Below are 26,541 nucleotides of genomic sequence, written 5' to 3'. Positions count from 1 at the left end.
ATCATACATAACACATTTCTTTGACTTGCATGGAACTAATAAAGTTTTAGAGTGCAGGTTCTTTGCTTAAATAAGCCAACTGGTTAAAGATTCACAGAGCATGCACAAAAGGAAGGTATTCTTTTGTGTTAAATGTGTGTCGTGCATTTGTGTACATGTATGGGTCTGTTTGCCTTATGAATAAGTCATCTAGCTCCATAAGGTTGCACTTGTCTGTGAGTTCAAGTTCAGTTCTGCTCCATTTGAGAAGGAGATGATTGTTCAGCTCATTTACCATTCTCCATGTATAGGCAATAGGAGAAAGTCATGAATCTTTCAGAGGGGGAAAATGCCATGCATACGTGCATGAATAGGAACAAGTCATAGATCTCCCGGCTCTCAAGTAAGCAGATCAAGAAAGGAATCGAGATCAGGAAGAGTTTCATACACCCATCGTGGTCGTTTTATAGAGAGAGAGAGGAATGGATAGGAAGGCTTGTATTTATACACTGAGAGTTCTCTGGAACAGCGGGTGAAAGGAAGAAAACAATGACAGTCGCTTGATGTACCTTCACAAATTGAGCTTAATCCTCGTTTTTGTTGTCTCCTATTAAAAAGATCGGGAGATCAGAAATGTTATTTTTTCTTTCTACATCTACCAGTTCTGGAACCTTGGACAAAAAATCAGGAGACGTTATTAACCAGCGAGTTGCATCGGACGCACCATACTGCATTCACCTCCAAAGATTTTCACTTTCTATTTCTATCATGGTGAAATTTTAACCTTCCAAAGCCTAGAAGCTCTGCTATTCAAACACACACAAAAGGGGTTCTACTTGTCCTGACTGTCATCTAAGATGAACTTAATGAATTATCATGCGATAAACTATCCGTATGTGAGACCATGGTCATGATTTGATTCGATGGTTATCATGAGGCACATTATGATTATAGTGATACATGCCAACGATGATGTTATGGCGCAGGCCGTCATTGCCTTTTGAAAGGCATCATGCATTTAATTTCCCTTTTCAACGCAAGAGTTTTTATGGTGCTTATAATTATTAGATATGATGCTCCATGTGCTGGAGAAACCATCATGGTGGTGCATCATAATTGACGATGACCATGATGTTGTCGGTGTGCACCCAAGTAGGATCTGGTTTTGGATGAGAACATATTCGGGGTTTTGATACAGGGCCCATCTTCAAGCTACCGGCAAGGGACTTAGCCCATCTCAAATTCTGGGCAAGTTCAGGATCTCTTTCTTTCTGTCGATTGGAATGTTCTTGACAGGAATCTTTCAAAACATATAAAGCATACTTGGCAAATCTGTGACTCGAACTTAGATCGACAGATGACCGGGTCACTGGGTTAGCAAGTCCACTCGTGACTCGGTTGAGTATTCAAATAACCATAGTAAGTCCCTGCAGCTGAATCAGGCGAGTCGGGCCGGATCAGGCCGAGTCAGGGGAAAGTCAGGTTGAATCGAACCGAGTCAAGGATGAGTTAGGGACTAGTCAAGCCAATCTTGACTCGTGACCTGATTTCTTGGTGATCTGAGCTTACTCGAGTCCGCCCAGCGAGCTTGCCAACTATGATTTGAATATTGAGACCAGTTCTGATTCCCAAAGTTTGACAAAAGTAGGACGAACTCCAATACTAACCGTTCTACAGCCAAATCTGAATAGAAGTCCAAACTCAACCCCTGCAGGCATACTAAAATCCAGATTCAGTAGTTGGATTTGCATTCTTATTAGTCCAAGCTAATCTGGAAAAACAAGGATATGGATTCAACCGATTTGGATTAGATATCTGACAGAATTGTTCCAAAAAAAATTGGATATGGAAAAAAAAAATGAATATCTGATTAAGAAATTGGATCAAATTCACATCTAAGAAATGACATCTGATTGCATTCAGATTTGAATATATATAAACATCTTATCACGTTCGGTTCAAACTTGGTTTTAAACAAATATCATATTTCCAACACCCTTAAAAATTGGTTAGATTTGGTTCAAAATTCTGATGCAGATTTGGATGTGAATGTAAAAATTAGATATGGATTGAATTTGTATTGTGAAATTGGATTTTAAATTCAGATTCGAATTCAAATATAACTTTTTTAGTTTATCTTTGAATCTGAATATGTGAATATCCTAACATTGTTTTTGTAAAATTTCAAGTTGCATATATGAAAATGGTCTCAAGAGCTTCACCAACAGAATGGTACCAATATGCAGCTTGTGAAGAGGCGTAGCTAGCAAAGAATAAGCTCCTCAAATTCTTCTAGTTCTATAGCATAGCATGTTAAATGATCACTTACAAGTTTGGATGCAACATATTTGCAGACCAAATATATTAACTTTTGAAGTGTGCTTTCAAAATTAATCACTGATGCATATAATCGCGTGTTGGGAAAACAAATTACTCTTATGTGCACCGATATAAGAAGTACAACTGTACAAGTAAATAATCATAAAACAAACAACACAAATATTCACATGGTTCAAGGAAAACCCTCTTACATCCACGACTTGAAACAATAAGAGAATAAATGTTCCCTCGCTTAGAATTTTAACGGGTATGAGACATTCAAGAAAACGACTTTGTTGGTGTGTATATGAACTTATAACGAATAGAAAATTTGTCGGTTTAATCATATTAATAAGATAAAAATATATGTACCAAAAAAACACAAATGTACTAATAAAAATGCAATCCCAAGAAATGCGCGTCCCAACAAGGATAGCAGACTAGGCGGGAGAACGCGGTAGAAATGGGTGTTAGTCGACCATTCTGCAAATCCATCCTCCTCTCCTCCATTTGCCCCTCCACCGCCGCCAGCCTTCGTTTCCCGTCGTCGCTACGCAGAGGCAGCTCTTTTATGGCGTCTCTGAGCTCCAAAAACGACAGCTCCTCATCTTCGTCCGAATGCAAGAACCCCCAGAGCGATACACCGTCCCCTTCCTCCGCCATTGATTTCCTTTCGCTATGCCATCGCCTCAAGGTACTCATCCTCATCTTATTATCTCCCCACTTGTATCGTGTTTTGCTTCTTGACCTATTGAATAATTTTTGTATGTTGATTATGTTGGTTCCTGTTAGTTCAGGGAATCAAACTGAACCTTTACTTTCTTCACTGACTGATCATGAATCCCTGTAGTTTCAAGAATTCACTGGAATGAGTCTATATTTTGTTGATGTGGGAGACTGGGATTTTCTTCTTTCGGTGGCCGTTCTTTGCAACGGGATTTTGAGTATATCTAGAGAACGAAAATACTTGTGGGTTGTTGTCTGATTAAGAGATTTGTGATTGTGTATCAAGTTAGGAGGTCATTTTGATTTTATTTTTGTTACAAGGCATTTTTATTCGACATTCTCGTTCTTTGGATTCGTCGTGGTTTTTTTGCTGAAATTAGTGAACTTGGTATATCCCTTTCGATTTAAGATGCTATGTTTGACTGAAATTCAATTCTTTTTGGTGCACTTTAGTAATGAGGGCATTGCCACGGATCATATTCTTGGTAGCTTACCGATCATATTCTTGGTAGCTTTCTTATATATTTATATTGGATTTGAAGGTGATGAGGGTTTTAGCACTGCAGGAACAAGTTATAAGTGTGCTCACAAGCAATGAACAAGAATGAATTATTCTTTTATAGGTTCACTTTTTGGTATTGTTGCTTGTGGTTTGTAATGGTCCGGCCCAGAACTGGTCCAAATGCTTGCCGCATAGTCTGCACCGTACTGAAAAAAGCTGCAAACAAGAAATAGCTGGTAGTCAAGTACCTGGCTTTCAAAACCCGTCATATTTTCTCAAGATGATAAATATAGAGTTGTTTTTAATTTCTTTTTAGCACAGTCTTACAATTTACCTCCGTTAAGGCACATACATCTATGCGTGTGAGGTTTTAGGTCCAGGTGTTGAACTTGGCTCTGGCTTTAATATGAACCGTAATGAGCTGGCTCAAAACTTACCCACAAACTTGGTCTCCCATATCCCAACCATCCTGTATATTTATTGTCTAGAAAGGCTATGAACCAGGGTGATTGGTAGTTGGGCAATTGGGTTTTAAAATCCTCGTTTTTTCTCAAGATGGTCAATATGTGACTATTCTTAAGTCCTCTTCTCAACACAGGGTATTGCATGATTACTCAAATGTTCATTTCTCTACCAGATTTAGGTGTATGTACCCATTGCTTTATTTGATATTGATGTCCTTGCAACAATTTCAACAAACTAAAAGAGTTTGGATTGTAGCCGTTGAAACATTTATATGGTTTTGAACTTTTGAGTTTTGAGTCTTTTGACTGCTAACTAACGACCAATAATAGACTATTAACATGTTTTCCCCTATTTCCTCCATCTTTATTTGCTTCTTTCACATCATTCTGTTTCCTTTCAAAAGTAATCTTGCTGAAAGGGAATATGGCTGCAATAAGCAATAATAGAAACAATTGTGACGTCTTTCTGCGACATGCTTAACACATAGTCTTTTCAGCACCCTGTTAAACTATAAGATCTTTCGGTAGACTTCTTTCAGCACCAATGTTTGAGGTGGATGGCTAGCTCTTGTGTTTTACCCTGGCATCTAAAACTGTCGATAGAATATTTACTTAGTTTCTTCTTATCAAACTCAGTACGGACCTTGTGACAATTGTTTATGGAGTTGCATAATATTTTTAAATTTTTTACTTATAAATTTCTTTACGCTCTCTTGACAAACCTCAACTGTGTTTTATCTGTTTCAGATTACAAAAAGAACAGGCTGGGTTCGTCGTGGTATAGAAAATCCTGAATCAATATCTGATCACATGTACAGGATGGGGATTATGGCACTTATTGCAGCAGATATTCCTGGCGTGAACAGAGACAGGTTTGAGGTTGAAAGTGGTGCTATATCTATTTTTTGTATGCATACCATAAAAATATTTCAACCAAGTTACTTTGTTACTCTGCCATAATCCATATGCAGCATTCCAGTCTTCCCTTGTGTGGAATAAATTGAGCTTCACCCAAGTTGCAATAACCTTTTCTTTGGCATTTGGTTCTTTCAGGTGTATAAAACTGGCTATAGTACATGATATTGCTGAAGGTGGGATATCACATGCTTTTGATGGTTCTTTTCAGAATAATGTGTTGTGAGTGAAGATAAATGTGATTTTTAGTGTATTTTACAGTTAGCATCAGACTACCTATTCTGCTATTTTCTACTTTGTGGTGCTATTTTGTGGAAAACACAAGTTAATTCCACCTGGTTCGACATGTCTATGTAGTATGGATTTTTCTTTCAATTGGAGGAACTTGGAATTGCTAAATTTTATAATTTTTAAATCACAAGCTACTGACTAGTCCTATATTTACTATCTTTATGAACATTCATGATTCAAGTAAGGATAAATTGTGAACTGATCATCAATGCCATGATGCATTGAGTTGAAAAGCTGTATTGATTTGAACAGCATTGTTGTATGTGATCATTGTTTTTAAATGCATGTCTTATGTGATTTACTGATAGTCTGATGCTGTAAGCAGCTATTGTTGGTGATATTGCACCTTCTGATGGCATACCAAAGGCTGAAAAGAGTCGTAGAGAAAGAGAGGCACTTGAGCACATGTGTAAACTACTTGGTGGAGGCCCCAGAGGTATTTCATCTGCTATAATTAACTGCTTTAAATAGAAATAGTCATACTTGTAGGGAGTTGCTTCGACCTTGTTTTGCTTTGTAATGCACATTTTACTTCCAGGTTTGTTTTCCGTATGATTTATGAGCTATCCAATACTCTTAGATTGAATTAAACTTTGTGTCATGTCCGTGTTCATGATGTAGCTGAGGAACTTTCCGAGCTGTGGATGGAATATGAGGAAAACTCAACTTTAGAAGCAAAGCTCGTCAAAGATTTTGACAAGGTAATTTATCATCTTTGTGTGCTCCTGAAGCTGAGGGTTTAAAGAATTTCTGCACACTTTCTTGATGGACCAATGATGATGACATTTAAGATAGTTCGTTAGCAGCAAAATCTTATTATCTGTGCAGCAAAGTGTCTATTACATGGCTTGTTCACTCATCCCAATTTCTAGTTTATTTGTTGAATTTTTGGTTCTCGGTTTTCATCCTATGCATTTGAAGCCGAAGGCTTCTGGAGCTTCGTTAGCAGCAAAATGTTATTATCTGAGCAGCAAAGTGTCTATTCCATGGCTTGTTCACTCATCCCAATTTCTGGTTTATTTGTTGAATTTTTGGTTCTCGGTTTTCATCCTATGCACTTGAAGCCGAAGGCTTCTGGAGCTTTCCTCTTATTGCATGGTTCAGTTACTCAGTAAATGTAGGTTCAATCTACTGATAGGCACATCTTTTGTCTAATTTTATTGCTTATTCGAACTTCACTTTTCCATCCTTTGCTCCAGCAGTACTCTATGTTGAACCTTATTTTGGTCGTCTAGTCAATTAGTTCGTGTGGATCAGTTATCCTTGGACTAAATCACACCTGAAATGTTGGACTTTTGTGACTGGATAATTTGATTACTTTATTGACGCAAGTCAGATTATGTAATCAGAGAAAGGCATGCTACCAAAAGATGGACAATCTATTGTAGAGTATCTCTTGGAACCTAACATGCCTTATAGTGAATTAGTGGCATTAACTGATCCTGCTTACATCAGGTATCTGAGTAATTCGAGTCTTGAAGCTGCAGAAATAGTAGCATCAGATTACCAATCTAACCCTATTTAGAATATTTCTAAATTCCAACTTCCAAGTTCTAATCCAATGATGGTTCTAAATTAAAATCCAAAATATTCTTATCTGTTACTTATTGTACTATATTTTTATGTGATTAACTTTTTTTTTAATCTTATGAATTTGGAAATATTTAATTCACTGGTTTCCCTTGCGCTTTTCAGGTTGAGATGATACTTCAGGCGTTAGAATATGAAAGTGGTATGGTGTACATGCTCTTGAAAAATTCTTTGAGTGGTTCAAGTTCTTTGTAGTTAACTTTCCTTAATTCTGTCTTCATAAATTCTCTTCATTTGTCTCCTTAAACGAGTCAAATTTGTTCTTCATAATCTTGAGTTAGTGAACGTGTGTCAATCAGATACTAGATTCTAAAAAAAAAAACTGGAAACAGGAATTTAAGAAAAAAAGTCATAATTTTAACCATGCAATCTATGATGAATAAATTGATTATGCCTGCACTGAGACTTTCCTTTTTATACCTCTACTGTGTGAGTATAAATTGTTATGTTGGTTGATTGGGTCTTGTGCTTTTTTGTGCTGCATGCAGAACAAGGACGGAATCTGGAGGAGTTTTTTGAATCTACAGCAGGTTGATAACTCATCATATGGCTTCCAACTTTGCTTTTCCTTTGGCATATTCTTATGTATCTGTGCTTTTTGCATGGTCACAGAATGTCTTCATATATTGTTATCATGATGAATGGCAGCAACTGATGCTTTTGGAGACCCATGTAGGAAAATTTCATTTAATTTGGTCCACGTTCTGTCATCATGATTAATGAACTTAGGATGTTCAACATGGTCACAAAAGAAGCAACTAATTTGGCGAGTGGTACCTTGCCACCTGCTAGATTTACCTCCTTATCTTTTTTTGACCTTTTTAATCCACTCCAATGGGATAATAGGCATGTTATATTCTTGAGCAAAGTACAGACGTTTAAATCTCTCAACTTCCTGGAGTCCAAAATTTGGCCTCTATACCTGTTAGTTTTTCTCCACGTGCTTGCACATCCTCAGATCCCAAATTTTAGCATTGGTATCTCTTTCTGTTGAATCTGCATAGTGATCCATCAAAGCTAGCATGCATTTGTCCAGCCTTGGCTCCCTCAGAATGAGTGCATTAACTTTTGCTCTTTTGTAGCTTCTGCTGACTATTGAAAAATTAACAGGAAAATTCCAAACTGATGTGGGGAAGGCTTGGGCTGCAGAAATAATATCTAGAAGAAGACAAAGGAAAGTCGGTTCTGTTGAGTAGCATCTTGTAACAGAACCTGGAGATCCAAGTACTGTATGTATTTGTTATCCTCTAGCTTATTTGAACAACTTCGGATGATTTTTGATGCAGCCACAATTCAGGTCTTTGAAGAAGAAGCTGCCGCTGACAAAAACTTTCAATAATGAGATAACCAACTGTCTTAGGTTCTTTCCTTTATGCTTCTGCAATCACCTTTTCATTTGGTCTTTATTTCAGGTTTCTAGACTACTTTGCGCAACGTGATTGTGTGCCTTGCCTTTCTGTAAGTCATCTTCAAAGATCCTCCGGTAGATTGTCTGAATTAGGTATAGAAATATTAATTTTGCAACCCGCGTTACAGGTTCAGATGATGCAGGACTCTGTTGCTTTATAAAGACGTCGAGCATTATTATTCTTGACGCCACATGGCTAGCTGCTCATAGTGCTGCCATTGCAGGTTCTGCGACCTAGCAACTTTCCAGGGCAATTTGGTTGTTTGTTGCCATGATGCTTGCTTGCATTTCTAACGATAGTAGTAACGGTGGCTTTGTAAAATGGCAACTTGGATGTAGCTTTGTTAAGCTTTTTATGCTGCTTAATGTAGATGAAGTTGGGTCAGCTTGGACCACCATATTGATATGGCTGTTACACTTGGAGTCGACCATGGTAATCCATCTTCCGATTTAGCTTTTGAAGGTGTCGAACAACCTGACTGGGAAGTTGGACCAAAGGCCTTGAACCAAAAGGACATCTGACAAAATTGAAAGAAGCTGAAGAGGGGATCAAGAATTTCAAAACAGGTTTATATTTATCGCTTAAACCTGTGTTGAAATTCTTGTTGTACACTGGAAAGAGTGTTGCTACATGTTCGATTTTATTTACATTTAAGAGAAAAAGGCAAGAAAAAGAGGCTTGGACGGAATAAAACTGATGCACATTGGCTGCTGCGCGAATTGGACCAAGGATGGGTTGGGTGATGCCGCGTCCTTTTTAACTCTTCTTTCATGACGCCCGTTATGACCTCAATCCATTATAGCCCAAGGCATTGCCCTATGCATTCCATTTCCATGGTGCATGTAAAGGCGTGGAAAGTACACGTTTAAATTTCCATGGCTGAGTACCAAATGTTTCTTAACGAGTTGTTTTGCAATGAGAATAGTAACACACTGTTCCATGTATCTACTATGAAAATTTTGGGATAATTCAGCATGTTACTATTCCCCTACGGTCTTTTGGAAATGCGAACAATTATAATCGCACTTCGCAGCCCCATAGAAAGCAGAAGGCAACTTACAAGAAGGTTTTGATTAGATTCACAAGAACCGATCGGAAATGGATCTTAATAGCAAGTCATCCAACGTATTTTATTGTTTGAAACAGACCAAGTTGCCACCCTACACAAGATTGATCAACGAAAATTGATGATTTGAGGACTAGAGCTTAGGCATGATTAAGTGGGCTGCCGCTGATCAACTTGACGGACTGTCATAGTTTGGCTCTTACTAAGTCAGGGTAAGGAAAACATTCCCAAGGGGTCTCGCTGCTCTTACCACGTCAACTTTTCCGTTGAAAAGTGATTCAGCATAAAAAGAGATGTAACTGAAGTACTAACAAATATATGAACCATACGAGTTCTGTCAAAAAGAATAAGCTATGGTCCAGTCGGAGAATGTTTTCACGTATTTGTCAAAATCAATATCCCCATTAAAAAGGACCCCAAGAGGGTTACGACCCCCCATGAAGGCCACTCCAAGCACAAGCCACACCTAAAAACAAAGTCCTCACAGAAACGCAAAAAAGGGATTTATGAAACCAATGGAGTTCAGAACGCCCCCCAACAGCTGCTCCCTGCATATGCCAAAGCGTGCTTAGGCTCAAGGACTAGCCCACTAGAAACATGACTAAGTTTCATTGACAACGGTGCAGTTCTTTGTACAAAAAATACGGAAAAAAGTCCCAGTTAAAGAAATTGGACTTTAGTTGTTCACTCTAGCCGGTTGACATTCTTATTAAAAAAGACCCTATATTTTTCGGGTGAAAGAAAAATACCTTACTTTTTCGAACGCACAATCAACTGAGCTTTCAAATTCTACTATTCTACCATTACATGAGAGGCAATACGCTTTCTTGGGAGCACGATGCAGCGGTACCTGAAGTTATCGTGAACTCGTACGAGCTCACAAGTTAATTATAAGAATGGGTCAAGCTTGAACACGCTATTGACTTCATTAAAGTAAACAATTCACCAAAATGCTGCATTGATTCAGGAACTCAGTTAGTGCATTCTTGACAGGATCGTAGAGGCTATTTACCACTTATTGGTCAATAAGGGGATCAATCGTTAAAGAGAAAGACGGAAAAAAGAAAACAACGGGGCTAGGACTCGTTTAGGCCTATATGGACATAATTCAAAATCTACCTACCTGTATAACCAACCATTTACAGAGACACACGAAGACTATGCACAGCGTTTGATGCAGAAGGCTGGTTTGAAGCAAACCTCTTACAGACTCGCAAACCCACGGTTGAATAGAGCCAGCTTCTTTTAATTGCTGACAGCGCATGCTATGCTGCCACCTTTTGCTTCTTTCTCAAGCTCACAATGTCTCCACACCATCAGAGGTTGTGAAACTCTGCATCTCTTCATTAGACCTGGTTATGTCAAAAGCTATATTCATACACGTTGGACTGCAACAGATTACAGAATGTATCTAACTGAAGAAATGTCCACCTCCAGTATGTGGAGATTGAATCCATTCAAAGCCAAGAAACGACTTCACAACTTGAATCTTAAAGAAAATGGATACAATCTCCTTATCTACATGCTCTGGTACAGGATGTGGTAGCAAATAGAAACCAACGTACCTGTGCATTCCTCGTTTTCAACTTCTGCATCTCTTCAGTGACGCAGATGAGCCTGAAACAGGGAGATACTTCAGTTGTAGCCATAACATCATGCATAATTCTCATTTTCCTGCTATCATTACCTCCATTTTGTGTCTGCAAGATCTTGAACTAACTCCTTTTCTTTTTCATATGCAGCCTCCAACTATAGAGAAGAAACAAACAAAGTTTAATGCATAAACAGACAAATGGTCAAATGGCATCTCATTCTGCAAGCAGTGAATTTTCTCTTGGACTGTTATATGAAGAAAGATGAAATTAACATCGTGGAGGAAAAGACAAATAATTGAATACTATGATCTCACAATTTCAGGTTTCATTTTTTAGGCTCTGTCTCGAAGAATGATTTTTGTAGTTTCCCATGTAGAAGCAACATCACCAACTATGTTTGATAACTTCACATATAAAAGGGTGTTGAACCACTCAACGCAGTATTTACAAAAGGTGGCTTTTGTTGAAGCCAAGTGAGTGTCTGTGAGACACACGTGTCAAAAGATTGAAAAAAGATGGCACGTTCTGGTGTGTAGCTCCCGAATACAACCTTATTCCTTGTTTTTGTTCAATCGTTTAGTTAAGGAAGGTTCACACTATTGCACAAACATAATTCATTAAGGTAGAATCAAAGAAGTAAATTGAATATATTTTTTTCTTCATGGTAAATTTATATTGTAATTCTATTCTGAGGGTTACTTGTAGGATAAGCTTGACCTTAGACATGTGTAACTGAGTATCCCTTAATCTTCCCTTCAATACCCTCTGTTTACATTATCACTTCACTATCATTCAATTTCTGAATATGCTGAAACGGTTCATGTATTTCTCAATGTTGGGAAGGACAAGACTTTCTGCCAGGAGACTGAAATAAATATTCTTGCAGCAACAAACAATCAGCAGAAAAGAGGCAGTAAGATCAGCACAGTGTTAAATGAGATGGAATCAGGATTATGTCCAAGTTGGTACTTGAAGAACATAATGCCACCACTTACCAGTGATTTGTCACTTACGCCAAATGAGCTTGGCTTTTGACCCAGAGTACAAGCACAATTACCTGAACAGATTGCAGGTATAAACCATTTATATTGTAAATCGGGCATTGCCAATTAGAAATAAGGTGTCAGATACATACCGGATGAGATGTCACCACTCACTTCTTTCATCATTGACCAAACACAATCCTGTTAGGAGAAGCCAACGAGTATCAGGAATCAGAAAAGTAAGTATAACCAGCTAAAAAAGCAAAGAAAAAGCAAGAAAGTACAAAAGTAATGGACAAACTAATTCTGATTCTTACCCTGAGCTGATTAATTTGTTGTAAGACGTTCTGTAAATGTAGATAATTTGGGATATTCTGATTCGATTGCCCTTCGAAAGAAGGTGTTGAAGGATATTGATGGATCACCTATATGACATGCACCCTTTAATTAATAATCCAAGGAATAACATGAGCTTGGTAACTACTGTTGAAAAGGTATACCAGAAAAAAGAATTATGTCATACAGATGGACGAGCTAGTAAAAGAATCTGTCACACATCGCGAATGGCATGTAAAGTAGACCACATGACACTATGCCAGGAAAATGATATCCGAATCTATGACACAGGAGTTCCTCTATCATCAATTTTTTTCCAAAAGGATAGCATCAATTCCATGCCAACAAGGGAGCAACAGCTGCCTATCTTTCATTTATGTAAAGAATGTGATCTTACATTACAACTTTGTGATAAATTTGACTTAGGCAAATACAGAGTAGCAATTATGCACAAAACTTCAGGCAGGTTTTCTACCAAAAGATTATTTCAATAGCATATACTGAAATTGCCAACAAAAGCTTCACCCACATGATCGACGGAATTGACTTAAAACCTTCAAATTGAAGGAGGGCAAACATTCAATACATGGGGTGCATCTCTTCGGCAACTTTACTAAATAAACTTAGGATCATCTGTTAAAAAACAAAACCCACTCATTCTTAGGGAGCACATGAGGTAAGCTTCAGCTAAGCTAGGTCTGCTCAAGCGCAGCACAACCCAAGTTTGCTGACCCTAGCTGGATCTAGCTCCTGATAAGCTTGGGTAGACAAGCTTGAGCTTGACTGGGCTTGCTTAACCCAAACACCAATAGCTTGACTCGGTCAAGCTTAAGTTGAGTCTTGAGCTCAGCTCAAGCTTAGCTCAATGAACCTTAAGCTGAGTACAAATGGAAATATACTTCTTTATAATACATGAAAGATTGACAACAATAGAAATAGAACTCTTACCTGTTACACAGAAGTAAAGGAGACCATCAGTGAGCCAATTTTTAGTTATTTGACTAAAAAGTTTGAAAAATAAACATATACTATTTTATAGTTGGAGATTAATCGACTTGAGTTCATGCAACTTGCACCTGACTCTACTAACTACTTGAACTCCTTTATAAAATGAGTCAAGCCCGAGTTGGTCAATTTGTTCCCCAACCCTACTCATGCTAAGTGCTATCGGTCAAACTCTATGAAAATCAACAGATAAAAATACAATACTTGGTTAAACAGCATATATGAACTATGAAGTCATCTAAGTCACACAGATTCTCCATTTTTGACACCTTTATAATGGAAACTGCACCCAGAACCTGACAAAGAAAAAATATCCCTGTATCTTTAGTCATATATCTTCATAGGAAGTCATAAGCCATTTAATTTTAGTATTTTGAAAGTCATTTAAGTTTAAAAAATCAGTAAGCAACAGAATGGATTGAGATGCTTTTTCCAATGTGAATTACATCCAGGCAGTGTCCTACTTGTTATTCTTGCCCAGTGATGAGTATTACAAGAGCAAAAGAGACATGAACTACATGTTGGAAAAGCTAACTCTATGAAATTAAGAGCAATGTGATGCACTATTAAGAAAAAAAGTCCCTTTTATCTTGGCAGATCTAATTCTATGAACAACATGATACATGAAAGAAAAAAAAAAGAGATGCTTCCTATATTTGTAAACCTTTTTTAAATCTTAAAGATATACTTACCTGAAGACTCTGACTCTTTTGCAGATGAGGCGATGGCAGTGACTGAAAAGAACAGATAGGCAACAGTCAAAATAAAAGTCCACCATAACCACTGACTGTTGCAAAAATATCAAGTCACATGATGTATACCTTCTCCATGTTAGCACTTTCAGACGTTACTTTGAAACGTCCACGTTGCTGGACAACGGGCACCTTTGTCTTATCACCAAGTTCATCAGCATTTGATGCTGCAATAAAACAGCATCTTAAAATGTCTCAAAATGATACTTGGCCCAAGAATCAAACTTCATAATGGGCAAACAGAGCCGACTAAATGAGTCAAAGCCAGAAATCTGCAACTGGCTGCAAAGAAAAGAACAAGGGAAAAGAATGAATAGAACCCAAAGCATGCCTGGCAACTTAGATGTTCTAGGAATGTTTTCAGGGGGCACATCACCCACTCCTTTATAAACTTGTTCTAAGTTTATCTGCCCAAGGCTCTGAGAATAAGTGTGGTGACTATCACTGAAAATATGAACACACAAGATTAAAGAAAGCAATCATACTAAGAACACTAGTTAGAGAAAAAAAAAAAAAAAAGCTCAGTTGAAAGCACAAAAAGACAGCAGCTGAAGCTGCCTAAATTCTAATATAATCTCAAGATTCTCATCAACAGCTCCCATTGACATACACACACACAGATCCCTTCTTTAACTTGGGTCAAAGTATGAAGGTTACCACCCTTTTCTTAGGACCATTGCGTCAACATTTAAAACCAGCTTATTCTCATAACAGCAAAGAACATCACAAAGTACAATACAGCAATATACTGCTCCTCCAGCTGCAATGTAGACATTTGAGAGTTCATGAATTATTAATTGAACAAGCTTCAGCACCCTGTGTAATGGGGCATTCTACAATCTTGACAACAAAATATGAAAGCATAATAGTAAGCCAACTTAAAAGCAGATGTTATTCTTCAATAAACATCTCTATGAAAAGGACTGCATTTACAACTAAGACAAAATTTTAGATGACAGATTCAATTAAGCAATAACTTAAAAAAAGGATTTTCCTTTACAATTCTATTTCTTATATCTGGATGCTAACCTCTCTCCTCTTGGCGGTAGAAGATCTGATGGAAGTTGCCCATTGGATAACCCTTTCTTATCCTGAATATACCTAGACAGCTCCTCCATAGACTTTGAATCGATCTCTGAGTCATCTCCTTTTGTGGCTTTAAACATGTCATGTACACCAGAATCTGACACTACAAAACCATTCTGCTTGATCTCCTCATGCATGGGAGGACTAATAGTAGCCACCTCATCCAGAGAACCATTCAGTTTTCTGCTGAGGAAAAAAAAAAACACAATGACCTCACTACCATAGAGAGGACAACAACAAAAGCAGAGGAAGACAATAGCGAGTGCAATAGTAAAGCAGGCACATCAGAAATGACAAACCAATTTTCAGGATTTTTGGGTGGTGTGTTGATAATTATTTTCATGTAATCAAGCATAAGACAAAGAAAATTACTCAAGCATGCTGAAGTTTGATCCTGACAACTGAAAAGAAGTCGTCCTCCATGGTCTCATAGGTGCTCCTCCTTCCTGTAATATCAAAGTGGCTCAAAAGTGAGAATGCCAAGCACAAAATTTCCCATCTAAGAAGACAAGTGCAAACTGCACCTGATCAATTGCTTCATCTTTCAAAGAGTCACCAGAAAATGAAGATTGAAGTTGTGCTTGGCCTTCCATATTTTCAAAGGCAGATAGAGTATTCGAGGACTCTATTTGATCTTTACTAGCAAGGATTTCATCTACGTCTTGAATCTATGAAAATCAGCAGTCGTTATTTCACAAATGGGACAGTAGATAAGTGTGGCATAAAATGGCTATCACTTAAGAAATAATAATAAAAAACAAAGCTTGCTATACTGCTACATACTAAAGAAGCTTGAGCCTTAACATCTTCAATGTTAAAGTTCCATCCACTTATTCCACGCTTGTATTCATTCTGCAGAAAGCCAGACCAATCTTAAAGTCAGAGGCCTGTGTAGAGAAGAGGCAATAAATAGACATGCAATACCAACTACCAAGGAAATGAACCATTTGCATATCTATGTCACAATGGTACGGATACGGGTACGGGGGTACGGGTACTAGTACGTCGTTTTTTTAAATCTTGGTACGGGTACGGTGACTATTATATATAATTAATTCAAAAAATTAATTATTATATATAATTAAACCACAATAAAAAGCTTCAAACAATGAAAATGACAACAAAAAGAGGCTTCTAATGAATAAATTATCAAGGTTTCATGTCGTTAATGAGGCTTCTTATGTTAAAGTAAAAAAAAAACAAAAAAAATGAAGGATCAAGTCATTGTTTTTACTTTCTTTTAGTTATAATATAGTTTGGATCTGGTTTCGACCCGGATGTAACCAGTTGTTGTCCTGCTTCTGTATCCAGTCTTCATTATTGTCTAATAGACTTTTATCGTTAACCTCCTTCGGGTTTGCTGTTATTTGAAAAATTATTAAGGAAAATTTGTTCTATCATAAACCCGAGTGTGCCTGGTTTCAACTTGCTTATTTGGTGTTTGGATTAAGTTGATATGCAGCTATGTCACAGTGGTACGCCACTTTTGGTGGAACACACGATACACCCCTTGAGGAAGATGCTATATTTGTGCAAAAGAAGATGCTATATTTGTGCAACCATAAGCAGCAACTAATAGACAGAATTGTAATGATCATTATGGGAAAGGACTCCAATTCAATCAGGGATTTGCACTTTTTCCTCCTAAGAATATAGTCACGAGAAGACTATATATACATGGAAAATGAGTTCAACCTAGTCCCATATTGGACTGATTTTTCCTATCCTCCCTTTTTGCCACACTCACTTACCCTTTTTCTCACCCCTTTGTTTTTTCATTTTGTCTTTTCACAACCGTTTTCTCCACCATAAGATTGGTAGATCCTAGGGAGAGAAAGGGACTTGAAAATCTAGTTCCAGCATAGGACTGGTTTTACTCATTTCTTATAATTGAGAGAGAGAGAGAGAGAGAAATGAGTAAGCGCCAAACCCTTAGGTTGCTAGACATGTCAAGAATGATCTCAGCCATTAAAAGTATTTATGCTAAATGTCCAATATGTCCTGCCTTTTTAACTCAATGTGGATACTTTCAATGGCTGTGATCATTCCTGATGAATGCGGCCCCCAAGGGTCTGGCACTTACTCATTTCATTCTCCTCTCTCTCTCCTTTTCTCTCCATATATATATATATATATATACACACTCTCACTCACATAGCAACATGAAAAGTCAACTACCTTCTGCACGAATAATGTGCAAAATACTACATTCCACAGTCATTTCATGTTCAATGCACATAAACTCCTAGATTTCAAGAAAACCAACTCCTAGGCATGAAAGAAGGTGTTTCTCCAATCCATGTTTCCATACATGCTAGATGATAAAAATTCTACCATACATGATGGGTGTAAAAGAATGGAAAAGGACACAAACAAAAATTGCTCCACAATGAAGCCTAACCAACTCAGGCCTCTAGCAGTTTGTAATAAAAAAGATGACGATGCCAAACCTGGGAAATCTCTTCCTTTTGCCCATCAGGCATCTTTTTTTGAGCAAGCATGTCTGCTTCTTTGTCCTGTCAGAGCACAAACTCAATGAGAAAATGTACAAATACAAGGCAATCTGTTAAAGCATTCTGACCTTCAATGCTTTAATGCGATCACCAAGAGAAGGTAATCCCTCCAAGATTGTTCGAACCAGATAATCATTGGACCGTGCATGTTTGAAAAATGGATGTTTCAATAGCTTTTCTGCAGAAGGCCTCCTTGAAGGGTCTTTAACCAAGCACATGGCAATCATCTGCTTAAATGACTAAGAAGCAAGCCAGAGAACCTCCTCAGCAGATGTAACACACTAAATATACATGAAATTCAACAAACGTGAGTCAGTACCTTGGAGAACTTTTTGTCTCTCTCATAATCGAGACCTGGGGGAGCATTCTGCAAAGTCATCAACAAAACCTGCAAGAGAATCCAAGTCAGAATTTAAGCTTCTAAATTTCAACAATGTTTTAAATCACAGTAACTCCAGTCATATGACCTTCATTGGAGGATACTTTGAGAAAGGAGCGTGACCATGGGCAAGTTCCAGTGCAGTTATTCCAAAAGACCATATGTCAGCCCTAAAACAATGAGCCATTAGATCAATATCTAGCACAATAAACAAGAAAACTTCCAGTGACAACAACTCTAGATTAATAAGAAATTGAAGTGCTAAAGCTCACTTGAAGTCATAACCATGTAATTGTTCCATGACTTCAGGTGCCATCCTGCAGTTAAATTTTCCCAGGACGGGAAAGTGGTGGAGAATATATAGGTCAATATCATAATAAATTATAACAAACCCGGCATAAATATCAGGAGGAACAAAAGTGTGTAACGATAAAAATGTCAACATGCAGAAGTGAAACCATACCAGCAAGGTGTACCAACAAATGTGTTTCTTGATCTTTGCCTGTCACCAGAATCAAAGAGGCAGGCAGAAACACCAAAATCTCCAAGCTTAATCCCACCAGATACATCAACTAAAATATTTCCAGCCTATGTTGACATGATGAACAGAATATATGATCAAAATCTGTTACAGTATATGACGCACAAGAACAATGTAAAGAAGTGGTGGAGATCGAATTATAGTTTATGTCATTTGCCATGAAACAGTAATATCAGTCGTGCATTGTAAAATACAAAGACCACAACGTAGATTGCTGACGTTAAATTCATCTAATGCTGGGTTATCAACTAGATATCGGTTTATTTACAAAATGATTGATGGTAGACTTTGCCATGTTTATGAAACACAAATGTCCTCTTTTTCCCACTAAAAACAAACCAGTAACCACTATAACCGTTTCCTTTCTGCACCCGTCTAACCTTCTGTCCTTTTGCTTTTCCTTCTGAATGGTCCAAGCAGAAAAAGGATTCAATAACCAACTAAAGAACATAGAAGCAGATATATATGAGCAATTTAAGGTTCATGCTCTTTTTCTCCTCACCTTGACATCCCGATGGATGTGACCGTGATGATGAAGATATGCCAAACCTTTCAAAACTTCACGCAACACGGTTGCGATCACTGTCTCTTCCAATCCATCAGGGTATGCAGCCTTAAGGATATGAAGGCACGAGCCGCCAGCCATGTAGGGCATCACAACCCAGAGATTATGATCGCTCACAAAAGAGCAATGAGCTTTGAGAACATTTGGATGATCGACCAAAATCATTGTTTGTGCCTCACGCCGAATGTTATCCTACACCAGAAAAAAGCAAATTATAAGTCAGAACAGCTATCCATAGAAACGACCAGTAACGGCTTCTTGGTATAGAAAATATCCCCTGCCATTCATCACATTGTTGAATAACAGCATCGATCATCACAAAGCATCTCCCCGAATTGGAAAGTAAAAATAGCAAGCAAGATTCCGTCGTGTACACGGACGATACTGCGAAGGAATTATTTACTGATCGAAGAAATTACATTTCTTTATTCTTTCTGCAAACCTATATTAAAGCTAGAACGGAATACTGTCATCTCCGGAAGAGCTCTTGCAAGTGCAAGAAGCGATTTAATCGTTCTAAAATGTTCTATTCTTTAGTATCATAGCCTACTATGCCAGAACTACCTTTCATACACTGGCAGTACTTATGCGGAAGACCCTTGAATGAAAACAAATTAGTCGCTCGGACAGAATCAGTTTGAATTAAAGGAAATCACAGGCGTTGTCGTTCTTCTTAATTAAAATACATCTAGAACAAGGCCTTAATCCTTCCTCAAATAATCCGTCAACCGATGAAGAACAGAACCCTGGAGGAAATCCGACTACGACGCTCCTAGTCCTTCCCCGACGAGAACAAGACGGACTCCGTCAGAAAACGAGAATACACCGGCCCGCGAAAAACAAAGCCAACAGGAACGCCCGGAATTCTAAAACTCTGTAGAATCTCGTCTCTGACGTGCAACACGGAATCAAACTGTTTGTCTCCATATCGAAAACGACAACATGAACGGTACTCTCCAAAGAAGGCTAGACTTGGCTGGAACAGAGCCGAGATTACCAGATCGGCCTTCGCCTTCTCGAAATCGAGCACCTTGATGGCGACGATCTCGTTGAGCGGGATGCAGCGTGCCCGATAGACGACCGCGCTTGCTCCCTGACCGACCTCCTCACAGAGCTCATAGTCCTCCTGCCGGATAGGGTACTTCCGGCGGTCCGCCGCCTCCTTCTCCGTCTTTCCCGCCTTCTTATCCATGGCCGGAGGCCTCCTTCCCGACTCCTATCCAACCAGACGGCAGAGTCCTGTGTCCCGAGAACTCCAGAGTCCGATGGAAGGCTCGCTTCCTCGAAACGAGAACGGCGACGACGGGAAGGCAATCGGAGGAGAAAGAAAGGAAGGCGAGAGAAACAGAGGGAGAGAGAGCGAGGGAGTCCGCGCGTCTCGGATCTTGAATCGAAAAAGCCCGCCACGTACGGAGGGCGGGCCTCCTCCTTATGGGCCCCGCCGTGGATCGACACGTGTTTGACACGTGGCAACTCTCCAGTTCGACTCGCTGCCGTATTTTGAGGGGGACGATGAAACGACACTGGAATGGCGTCGCGGCCGTCCTCTCTCTCTAAACTTACGCCTTTTTCTCTCTCTAACGATTTTGCCCTTCAAGTTTACGATTGCCATTTAAGATGACATTTTATTTAATTTAATGTATATATACATATATATTATCATCTTTTCTATATTATATTAAATGATTGGTATCTGATAAAAACCATGCTTCTTAAACTCTTGTTAAAAAATGTTTAATACAAATGAGAACCTTCTAATGTGTTTATAAGCACTAATTTAAAGGCTGAAAGGCAAAAAATGTTTTTTGAAGTGTAGAAATGTACTTCCTTAAAATACAAAACAGAAAACAAAGAAAGCAGCGGGCTGTCGATGATGCCGAATTAAGCAAAAAATGAAATCGGCGCGCTGCCGAATTATGGAAATGGGTACGTATTTAACCTGTCATAAAAGTATCATAAATGATAGTTAAAAAGATCATAAACTGACGTTAATAGTCATGTGGCATGGTAGTTTTAGTGACGGTTTTTGAGTATTCGGTCATCGGCCAATATGTGGCGGCCAGTTGATTCTAATTCCTCTGTAAAATAAAACAAATATTTAAAAATGTAAACAATTACCACCCCTTCCACCTGACTCTAAGACTGAGCTTCGAGATGACATTGAAATTTGCAAAGAATTTAATACTTAATTGCAGTTATTATTATTTGCTTTCTTTAGGGGAAAAGCTGACGATCACAATTATGTAGAAGCAGTGAGGGACCGAAAAAGCTAAGGAACCTTTCATTGGACGTTTCGTTTTGGGCAGTGAATATGTTTCCCCAAAAATGCATCTTCACATTCACTACTTTACATCGTTATCCTTCTCTGGAGATCTCATGGATTAGTATCTATCGGGGCCTAAAATGGCGTTAAAGGTTGAAAATTTTACAAAAGCATACTTAAGTTTTCAATAAATAACAATAACGTACCCAGATGGTTCAAATGTTTTGCGTTTAGTAGCTGGAATTGGCACAAAAACGACAGTTAAGTAATTTATTTTCAAATCTGGTCAGGTTTCTAGCACTGGCGTCTTTCAATTCGTTTCTTTTTTTGGGTTAATCTTGTACCAGGTATGAGCTCTGATTTGGTTTTCAGGATCGGGTTAAGCTGAAATTGGATGGTGACAAAATTTATGGAAATGATATCACTGTTTTATGATCAAATGAAAATTTGTTAACTATATATTTAGTACCCTATAAAAAAAAATTCTGGCTTCGCCCCTATCGTGAATGACATGACGCATGTTAGACCCTTTGTAGTGCTTTAATTGTTTGGCAAATAAAATTCATCTCCCTAAATTTTCACAATTCGACTAGTACTTTTCAATGAAATTACAACTATCCAAAAAATATAATTCGATAAATTTAAATAGCATACTTATGTCAGCGCTTATGTCAATGCAGCAATGTATCAGCGTAGCAATTATACATTTGAAACATTTTGATTTTTTACTACATTCTATACATTTAAAACGTTTTGGTTTAAAATAGCATTCGAGAGAGAGAGAGACATAACCTAGTCTTCATTTTACTAGCTGGATGACAAGTGACAACCACTTTTTACATCTTGTGCTCATTTTATTGTAAAATCAACTACATAGATGTGTTCTTCATAACCAAAACGTTTTAATGTACAAATGCTATTTTTAAGTCTGCAGCTGAAATTTAATAAAAGCTTAATTATCAATTGTCATGATTTATTTACTTTTTAGCTTACAAAACTCATTCCGTACATATGTCCAAAAGACTATGATTTGTATATTGATTTTAATAGTTCTATACACAAACAAAACATCTATAAAAATAGTTTTTCCTTGTTAGGAACAAGTGCATGATGGATGAAGCAGTCAGTCGCCTACTGGAAATTATACATACAGTTTTATGTTTTGTCAGTCAAACTTGGTATATCTAGCGATCCATTTAAGAAACCATGCTTCGGAATCGGATCATAGGCATAAAGACTATAATCTCCCCTACTATATGTGAACCCGTTTCATGCATATGCAAACGCATGTACACGAGTTTGTGTGGAGTAACTTGAGAATCCATGGACATGTATTGCTTATTTTTCATATGCAAAGTAATTAAAATAATGAAAATATTAGAAAAAAAAAACTATATTCAAAACTATGTACATCAGCTCGATATAATGGCAAGAGCAACACCGACCAAAAAGAGGTTGCAATAATAATAATAATAATAATAATAATAATAATAATAATAATGGAGTGCTATATTCGATCTCTTTTTCAGCATCAACAGTGGGGTAATATGCAAGGTCCTGTGAGACTAACTAATTGATTGCACTGTATTTGTCGGAAAAAAGTAGCCGACTAAGTTGTTTTAAAGTGAAGCTTCAAGGGGCATAACATAGCTGGTTGAGCTAGGGGCTTGTATTAAGGCAGGTCACTAGTTCGATTCTCGTTGACACTATGTTCATGTGTCTTAAGGCGGTAAGGCGCAGTATCCAAACTGAAGGGTGCACCGTTGCTATCGCTGACATCGACGCAGCTCAGGACTCCGAAAGCAGGGGGAATGGGGGGGCCTTTGGGCTTTTTTCGGGTGGTGGGATTAATACCCCTTGCTCACCTGAAGTTATCCTAAAGTGACATGTAGCTTTTCTGTTTTACTAATGTCACACTCGTCTGAATGGGAGAATCCATGAGAGAGTGACGTTCTGCTAGGCGTAGATGATGCTGCTGCTGATCTGCCAGTGAATTCATGGCTCCATCATGGAACAGCAACGCTGCTTTATGCGGTTTCCCTTTGGCCAAGATTGGAATGAAGCGAGAGTATCAGTTATATGCAGTGTCTCGTTCGGCCACTCTACACGTCCCTTGCTTGGACTGGATGTACGTAATATTTGACACCGGTCTTCAACATTTCCATGACTTGTGTTTTTTTTTTGCCTTCAAAAGTATTCACATGACATGAATGATTATTTCACATGACATGAATGATTATGATAACGATACTTTGCTTTTTCAGTACAGTAATCTTGCAAATAAGTGGAAAGCGGCCCCATGTTGTATAGTCCTCAGCTTTTTCATGTTGTTGTGCTCATGGAGACACCATTCTGTACATCCCACGTCAATAAAGCGCCCAAAAACGTGAGTACATAGTACATGCCCCCTGCGCAGGGTTCATAATATACTCAATAAGATTTGCATGTTGCAGTGGTTGAGCTCCAACAGGAAAATGGGTGCTGGGATATTATCACCTCTTCTAATTTTACTAAGCCAGGCTTCCCATCTAGCGCTATTGGACTGGATAACTACTTTGTTTTGCTTCTTCTAAATTTTTTACATGCATCTGCTAATGAAACCTTCTTGAATTCATCCCACTGCCCACAAACATGTTCTTCATCCTTTCATCTCACCAAACCTGCAGTTCTTGTTCTGTTTTCCTGATGCAGGAGCAGAGCATGAAAGGAAGATGCAGTTTCAATTTGGGTTTATTTGTTTTTTATTTTATTTGGATCAAGTTCTAGTATTTTGTGTTTCTATTTATTGTTACTTTGTTTTGGATCCAGATCCAGGGATCCGTTTTAGACTATATAAAGATGTTTAGATCCTCATTTGTGATTAGCCTTGAGTTGAATGAAAACCCTTTTCTTTGAGTTTCCCTTTCTCCCTTTAGAGCTATTTTTCATTCCGTTGGCATTCCATTCAATTCTCCATAGTTTAGTTTAAGCTTTGATCATGGATTAGAGGAGAAGTCCTCTCTTCCACTGCGTCACATTCCTTTGTCATTTTGCAATTTGAATGACATATCCATTATACTTATCAAAGCACCACCCACCAGGCCATATTTGATATTCCTGTGAATAGAGGTGAACAACGAGCGCTCGACTCGTTAAAGCTCAGCTCGTGAACGAGTTCGAGCCGAGTAATCTACTTTACAAGTCGAGCGGAGCTCATGAGTCGACTCGTTCAAATAATCAAGTTGAGTTCGAGCTCAACACGTAACCGCCGAGTCAATCTCGAGCCTTAATCGAGTTTGTCGAGCCTTAATCAAGTCGATATATTCAAACGAGTTTATCAAGCCTTAATCAAGTCGATATATTCAAATGAGCTTACGAGTTTGTCGAGCCTTAATCGAGTTCGAGCTCGAGCTCAAACCTTAAAGATAACTCCAAATTTGGAAGCAACATGTTTCCATAAAACATTAGCTTGGATACAACCAAAAAAATCGTGGAACTCATTCTTTGATCCCTCTCTTAAACACAATGTGCATCTTGAAGCATCGCTGAATCCCATTTTCTTCAACCCGTCATCCGTAAAAAGCTAACCTTCACACCTATGCTATGTGGAGGGTCCAAACGGTTTATTGCCTACCAGTTTTGCTTGGTCAAAGCGACAGGAGAAGCCATCCAGTCTAGCACTATTAAAGCTCATTTGAATGCATGGAACTTTACTGTAGACACGAAACTTTAGTATTTCAAATTCGGTAAAAGTTCTAAATGCAGTCTGCAGAGCAACACTGAACTTTGGTGTCACGAGTTTTGGAACCATAATACAGCTGCTGCCTGTTGAATGTGTAGGACCTCTCAAACATGGTATTGAAGTCTCGTATACATGAACTTATCGTGCTTAGACATTTTATTGTGTTTTTATATAGCCGTCGTGCATTTGCAAATTAATCTTGTTCATAATAAAAGGTACCTTTAAAATATTACTGTTATTTATCCAGTATATTTCCCGTATAAGTTACCACCAAATACAAAATGGACGGTGAATAGCAGCCTAGCATACGGTAAGCCCCAAGCTGGATCATGGCTGTTGAAGGATTTTCCTGGAATATATATGTCCAAAGTTTCAAACAGTGGTAGGGCTAGGGGATTCACATCCTGAACCCATGCCATTGATGCTAGATATTGAAAACAATGGCTGATAAAAGGATTTTAAATACAGTAACTTCAATACCTGGATCGACTGAAAATCAAGAATAGTCGATAACATACCTAGAAAATGTTAATATTTTTTTATTATTTTGAATTCTAGAATTTCGTTTCAGAAATTTTATTGTCTCAAAGAAGAGGCAGCCCGGTGTGAACTTTGATCTCTTGTACAAGAAGTTAATGCCACTGATGATGAAAGGCAAAAAGGAAACTTTCTCGCCTTAGTTATGAGATAACAAATTGCTTAGCCCTTAGCGGTGTAACACATTGGGTTGTAAGACGGTCCATTTTACTCGTAGTTTCTATCATGACCTACTGCATTACTTTTTTTTTTTACTGTAAAAGGTCCTGAAACAGGCTACCTAGGAAACGAGTACCTACTTTCTCAGTTTAAAACAGGAATAAAATAATCACTATCTTTAAACTTTTCCCAATTCGAGTATTTGGATTTTTGTCTATCCGAATTGAGCTCGGATTCCGGGTTCTGAAACAGAATGTGTAAGCATGCTGCTAGTATCGTATGTACCGTATCGGACATACTCCCATTTTTTTATATGGATATTAATATAGTCCAATATCATTGTGATAATGGCAAGACTTCATTTCCAATGTGTCAGGACTCATGTGCATGTGCCTGTATGAGACTGCCGGTTGAAGGAGAATTGATCTTTAAACAACTGCTTTTATTGTAGTTTTTTCTGCACGCAACTAGACACTAGACAGATATATGGTGTCGCGCACAACGTTTTTTAACAACGGAGCCGCAAGTAGAAATAAATTAAGTCTTTTAATTCAACCAATTGCTTATACTTAATAAAAAATAAGTTGCTTACTTTATATATATATATATATATAAGAACCAAACCACTTGGATAAAAAGACAAAAACCAGACTTATTAAAATTAATTATTTAAATATATTTTTTTGCAACCTTATAGATATGATCTTGAGAGTGATTTCATGAAAAACATATATTAAGTTAGTCCTTTTTTTTTTTACTTAAAGAATGTTTAACAGTTCTTATACCATCAAAATTTTGATAGTATAAAGATCAATTATTTTAACAAAAATGACTTAAACTAAAGC

General features: G+C 37.9%; 2 protein-coding genes across 3 annotated transcripts; one reads left to right on the top strand and one right to left on the bottom strand.

Moving 5' to 3' along the window:
* The first annotated feature begins 2,709 nt into the window (after nucleotides 1-2,709).
* On the top strand, nucleotides 2,710-8,598 carry LOC116259947 (uncharacterized). Its single transcript, XM_050079382.1, has 10 exons — nucleotides 2,710-2,992; nucleotides 4,738-4,862; nucleotides 5,044-5,081; nucleotides 5,522-5,632; nucleotides 5,818-5,897; nucleotides 6,892-6,928; nucleotides 7,275-7,316; nucleotides 7,897-8,015; nucleotides 8,199-8,244; nucleotides 8,323-8,598. The coding sequence occupies exons 1-8, from the start codon at nucleotides 2,762-2,764 to the stop codon at nucleotides 7,980-7,982; spliced, it is 750 nt and encodes a 249-aa protein (XP_049935339.1). The 5' UTR covers nucleotides 2,710-2,761; the 3' UTR covers nucleotides 7,983-8,015; nucleotides 8,199-8,244; nucleotides 8,323-8,598.
* A 1,614-nt stretch (nucleotides 8,599-10,212) lies between these two features.
* LOC116259916 (uncharacterized) lies at nucleotides 10,213-20,392 on the bottom strand. 2 transcript variants are annotated; one of them, XM_031637913.2, is made up of 21 exons: nucleotides 20,014-20,392; nucleotides 18,954-19,208; nucleotides 18,374-18,498; nucleotides 18,183-18,227; nucleotides 17,999-18,080; nucleotides 17,851-17,919; nucleotides 17,600-17,770; nucleotides 17,469-17,534; nucleotides 15,802-15,870; nucleotides 15,543-15,686; nucleotides 15,391-15,464; nucleotides 14,962-15,204; nucleotides 14,264-14,376; nucleotides 14,002-14,099; nucleotides 13,873-13,914; nucleotides 12,157-12,264; nucleotides 11,992-12,040; nucleotides 11,852-11,913; nucleotides 10,949-11,010; nucleotides 10,827-10,878; nucleotides 10,213-10,613 (listed from the first exon to the last, which is right to left on the bottom strand). In XM_031637913.2, exons 1-21 carry the CDS (start codon nucleotides 20,206-20,208, stop codon nucleotides 10,608-10,610), a joined length of 2,130 nt encoding a protein of 709 aa, XP_031493773.1. In that variant the 5' UTR covers nucleotides 20,209-20,392; the 3' UTR covers nucleotides 10,213-10,607. The 2 variants fall into 2 exon arrangements, with proteins under 2 accessions (XP_031493773.1, XP_031493774.1); XM_031637914.2 differs by having other exon boundaries at nucleotides 14,962-15,201.
* Between the last annotated feature and the right edge of the window lie 6,149 nt (nucleotides 20,393-26,541).

This window comes from Nymphaea colorata, chromosome 9, assembly GCF_008831285.2.
Source record: "Nymphaea colorata isolate Beijing-Zhang1983 chromosome 9, ASM883128v2, whole genome shotgun sequence".
In the NCBI taxonomy this organism is placed as follows: domain Eukaryota; kingdom Viridiplantae; phylum Streptophyta; class Magnoliopsida; order Nymphaeales; family Nymphaeaceae; genus Nymphaea; species Nymphaea colorata.
The sequence above is the reverse complement of the archived record's forward strand: the minus strand, read 5'-3'. Positions and strand labels throughout refer to the sequence as shown.

Coding starts and splice junctions, on each gene's coding strand:
- LOC116259916 (XM_031637913.2), bottom strand. CDS start 20,208: ATGGATAAGAAGGCGGGAAAGACGGAGAAGGAGGCGGCGGACCGCCGG. Junction 17,920..17,998: donor CAAAGTATCCTCCAATGAAG/GTCATATGACTG, acceptor ATTCTCTTGCAG/GTTTTGTTGATGACTTTGCA. Junction 12,041..12,156: donor AACAAATTAATCAGCTCAGG/GTAAGAATCAGA, acceptor TTCTCCTAACAG/GATTGTGTTTGGTCAATGAT.
- LOC116259947 (XM_050079382.1), top strand. CDS start 2,762: ATGGGTGTTAGTCGACCATTCTGCAAATCCATCCTCCTCTCCTCCATT. Junction 5,633..5,817: donor ACTTGGTGGAGGCCCCAGAG/GTATTTCATCTG, acceptor TTCATGATGTAG/CTGAGGAACTTTCCGAGCTG. Junction 7,317..7,896: donor GTTTTTTGAATCTACAGCAG/GTTGATAACTCA, acceptor AAAAATTAACAG/GAAAATTCCAAACTGATGTG.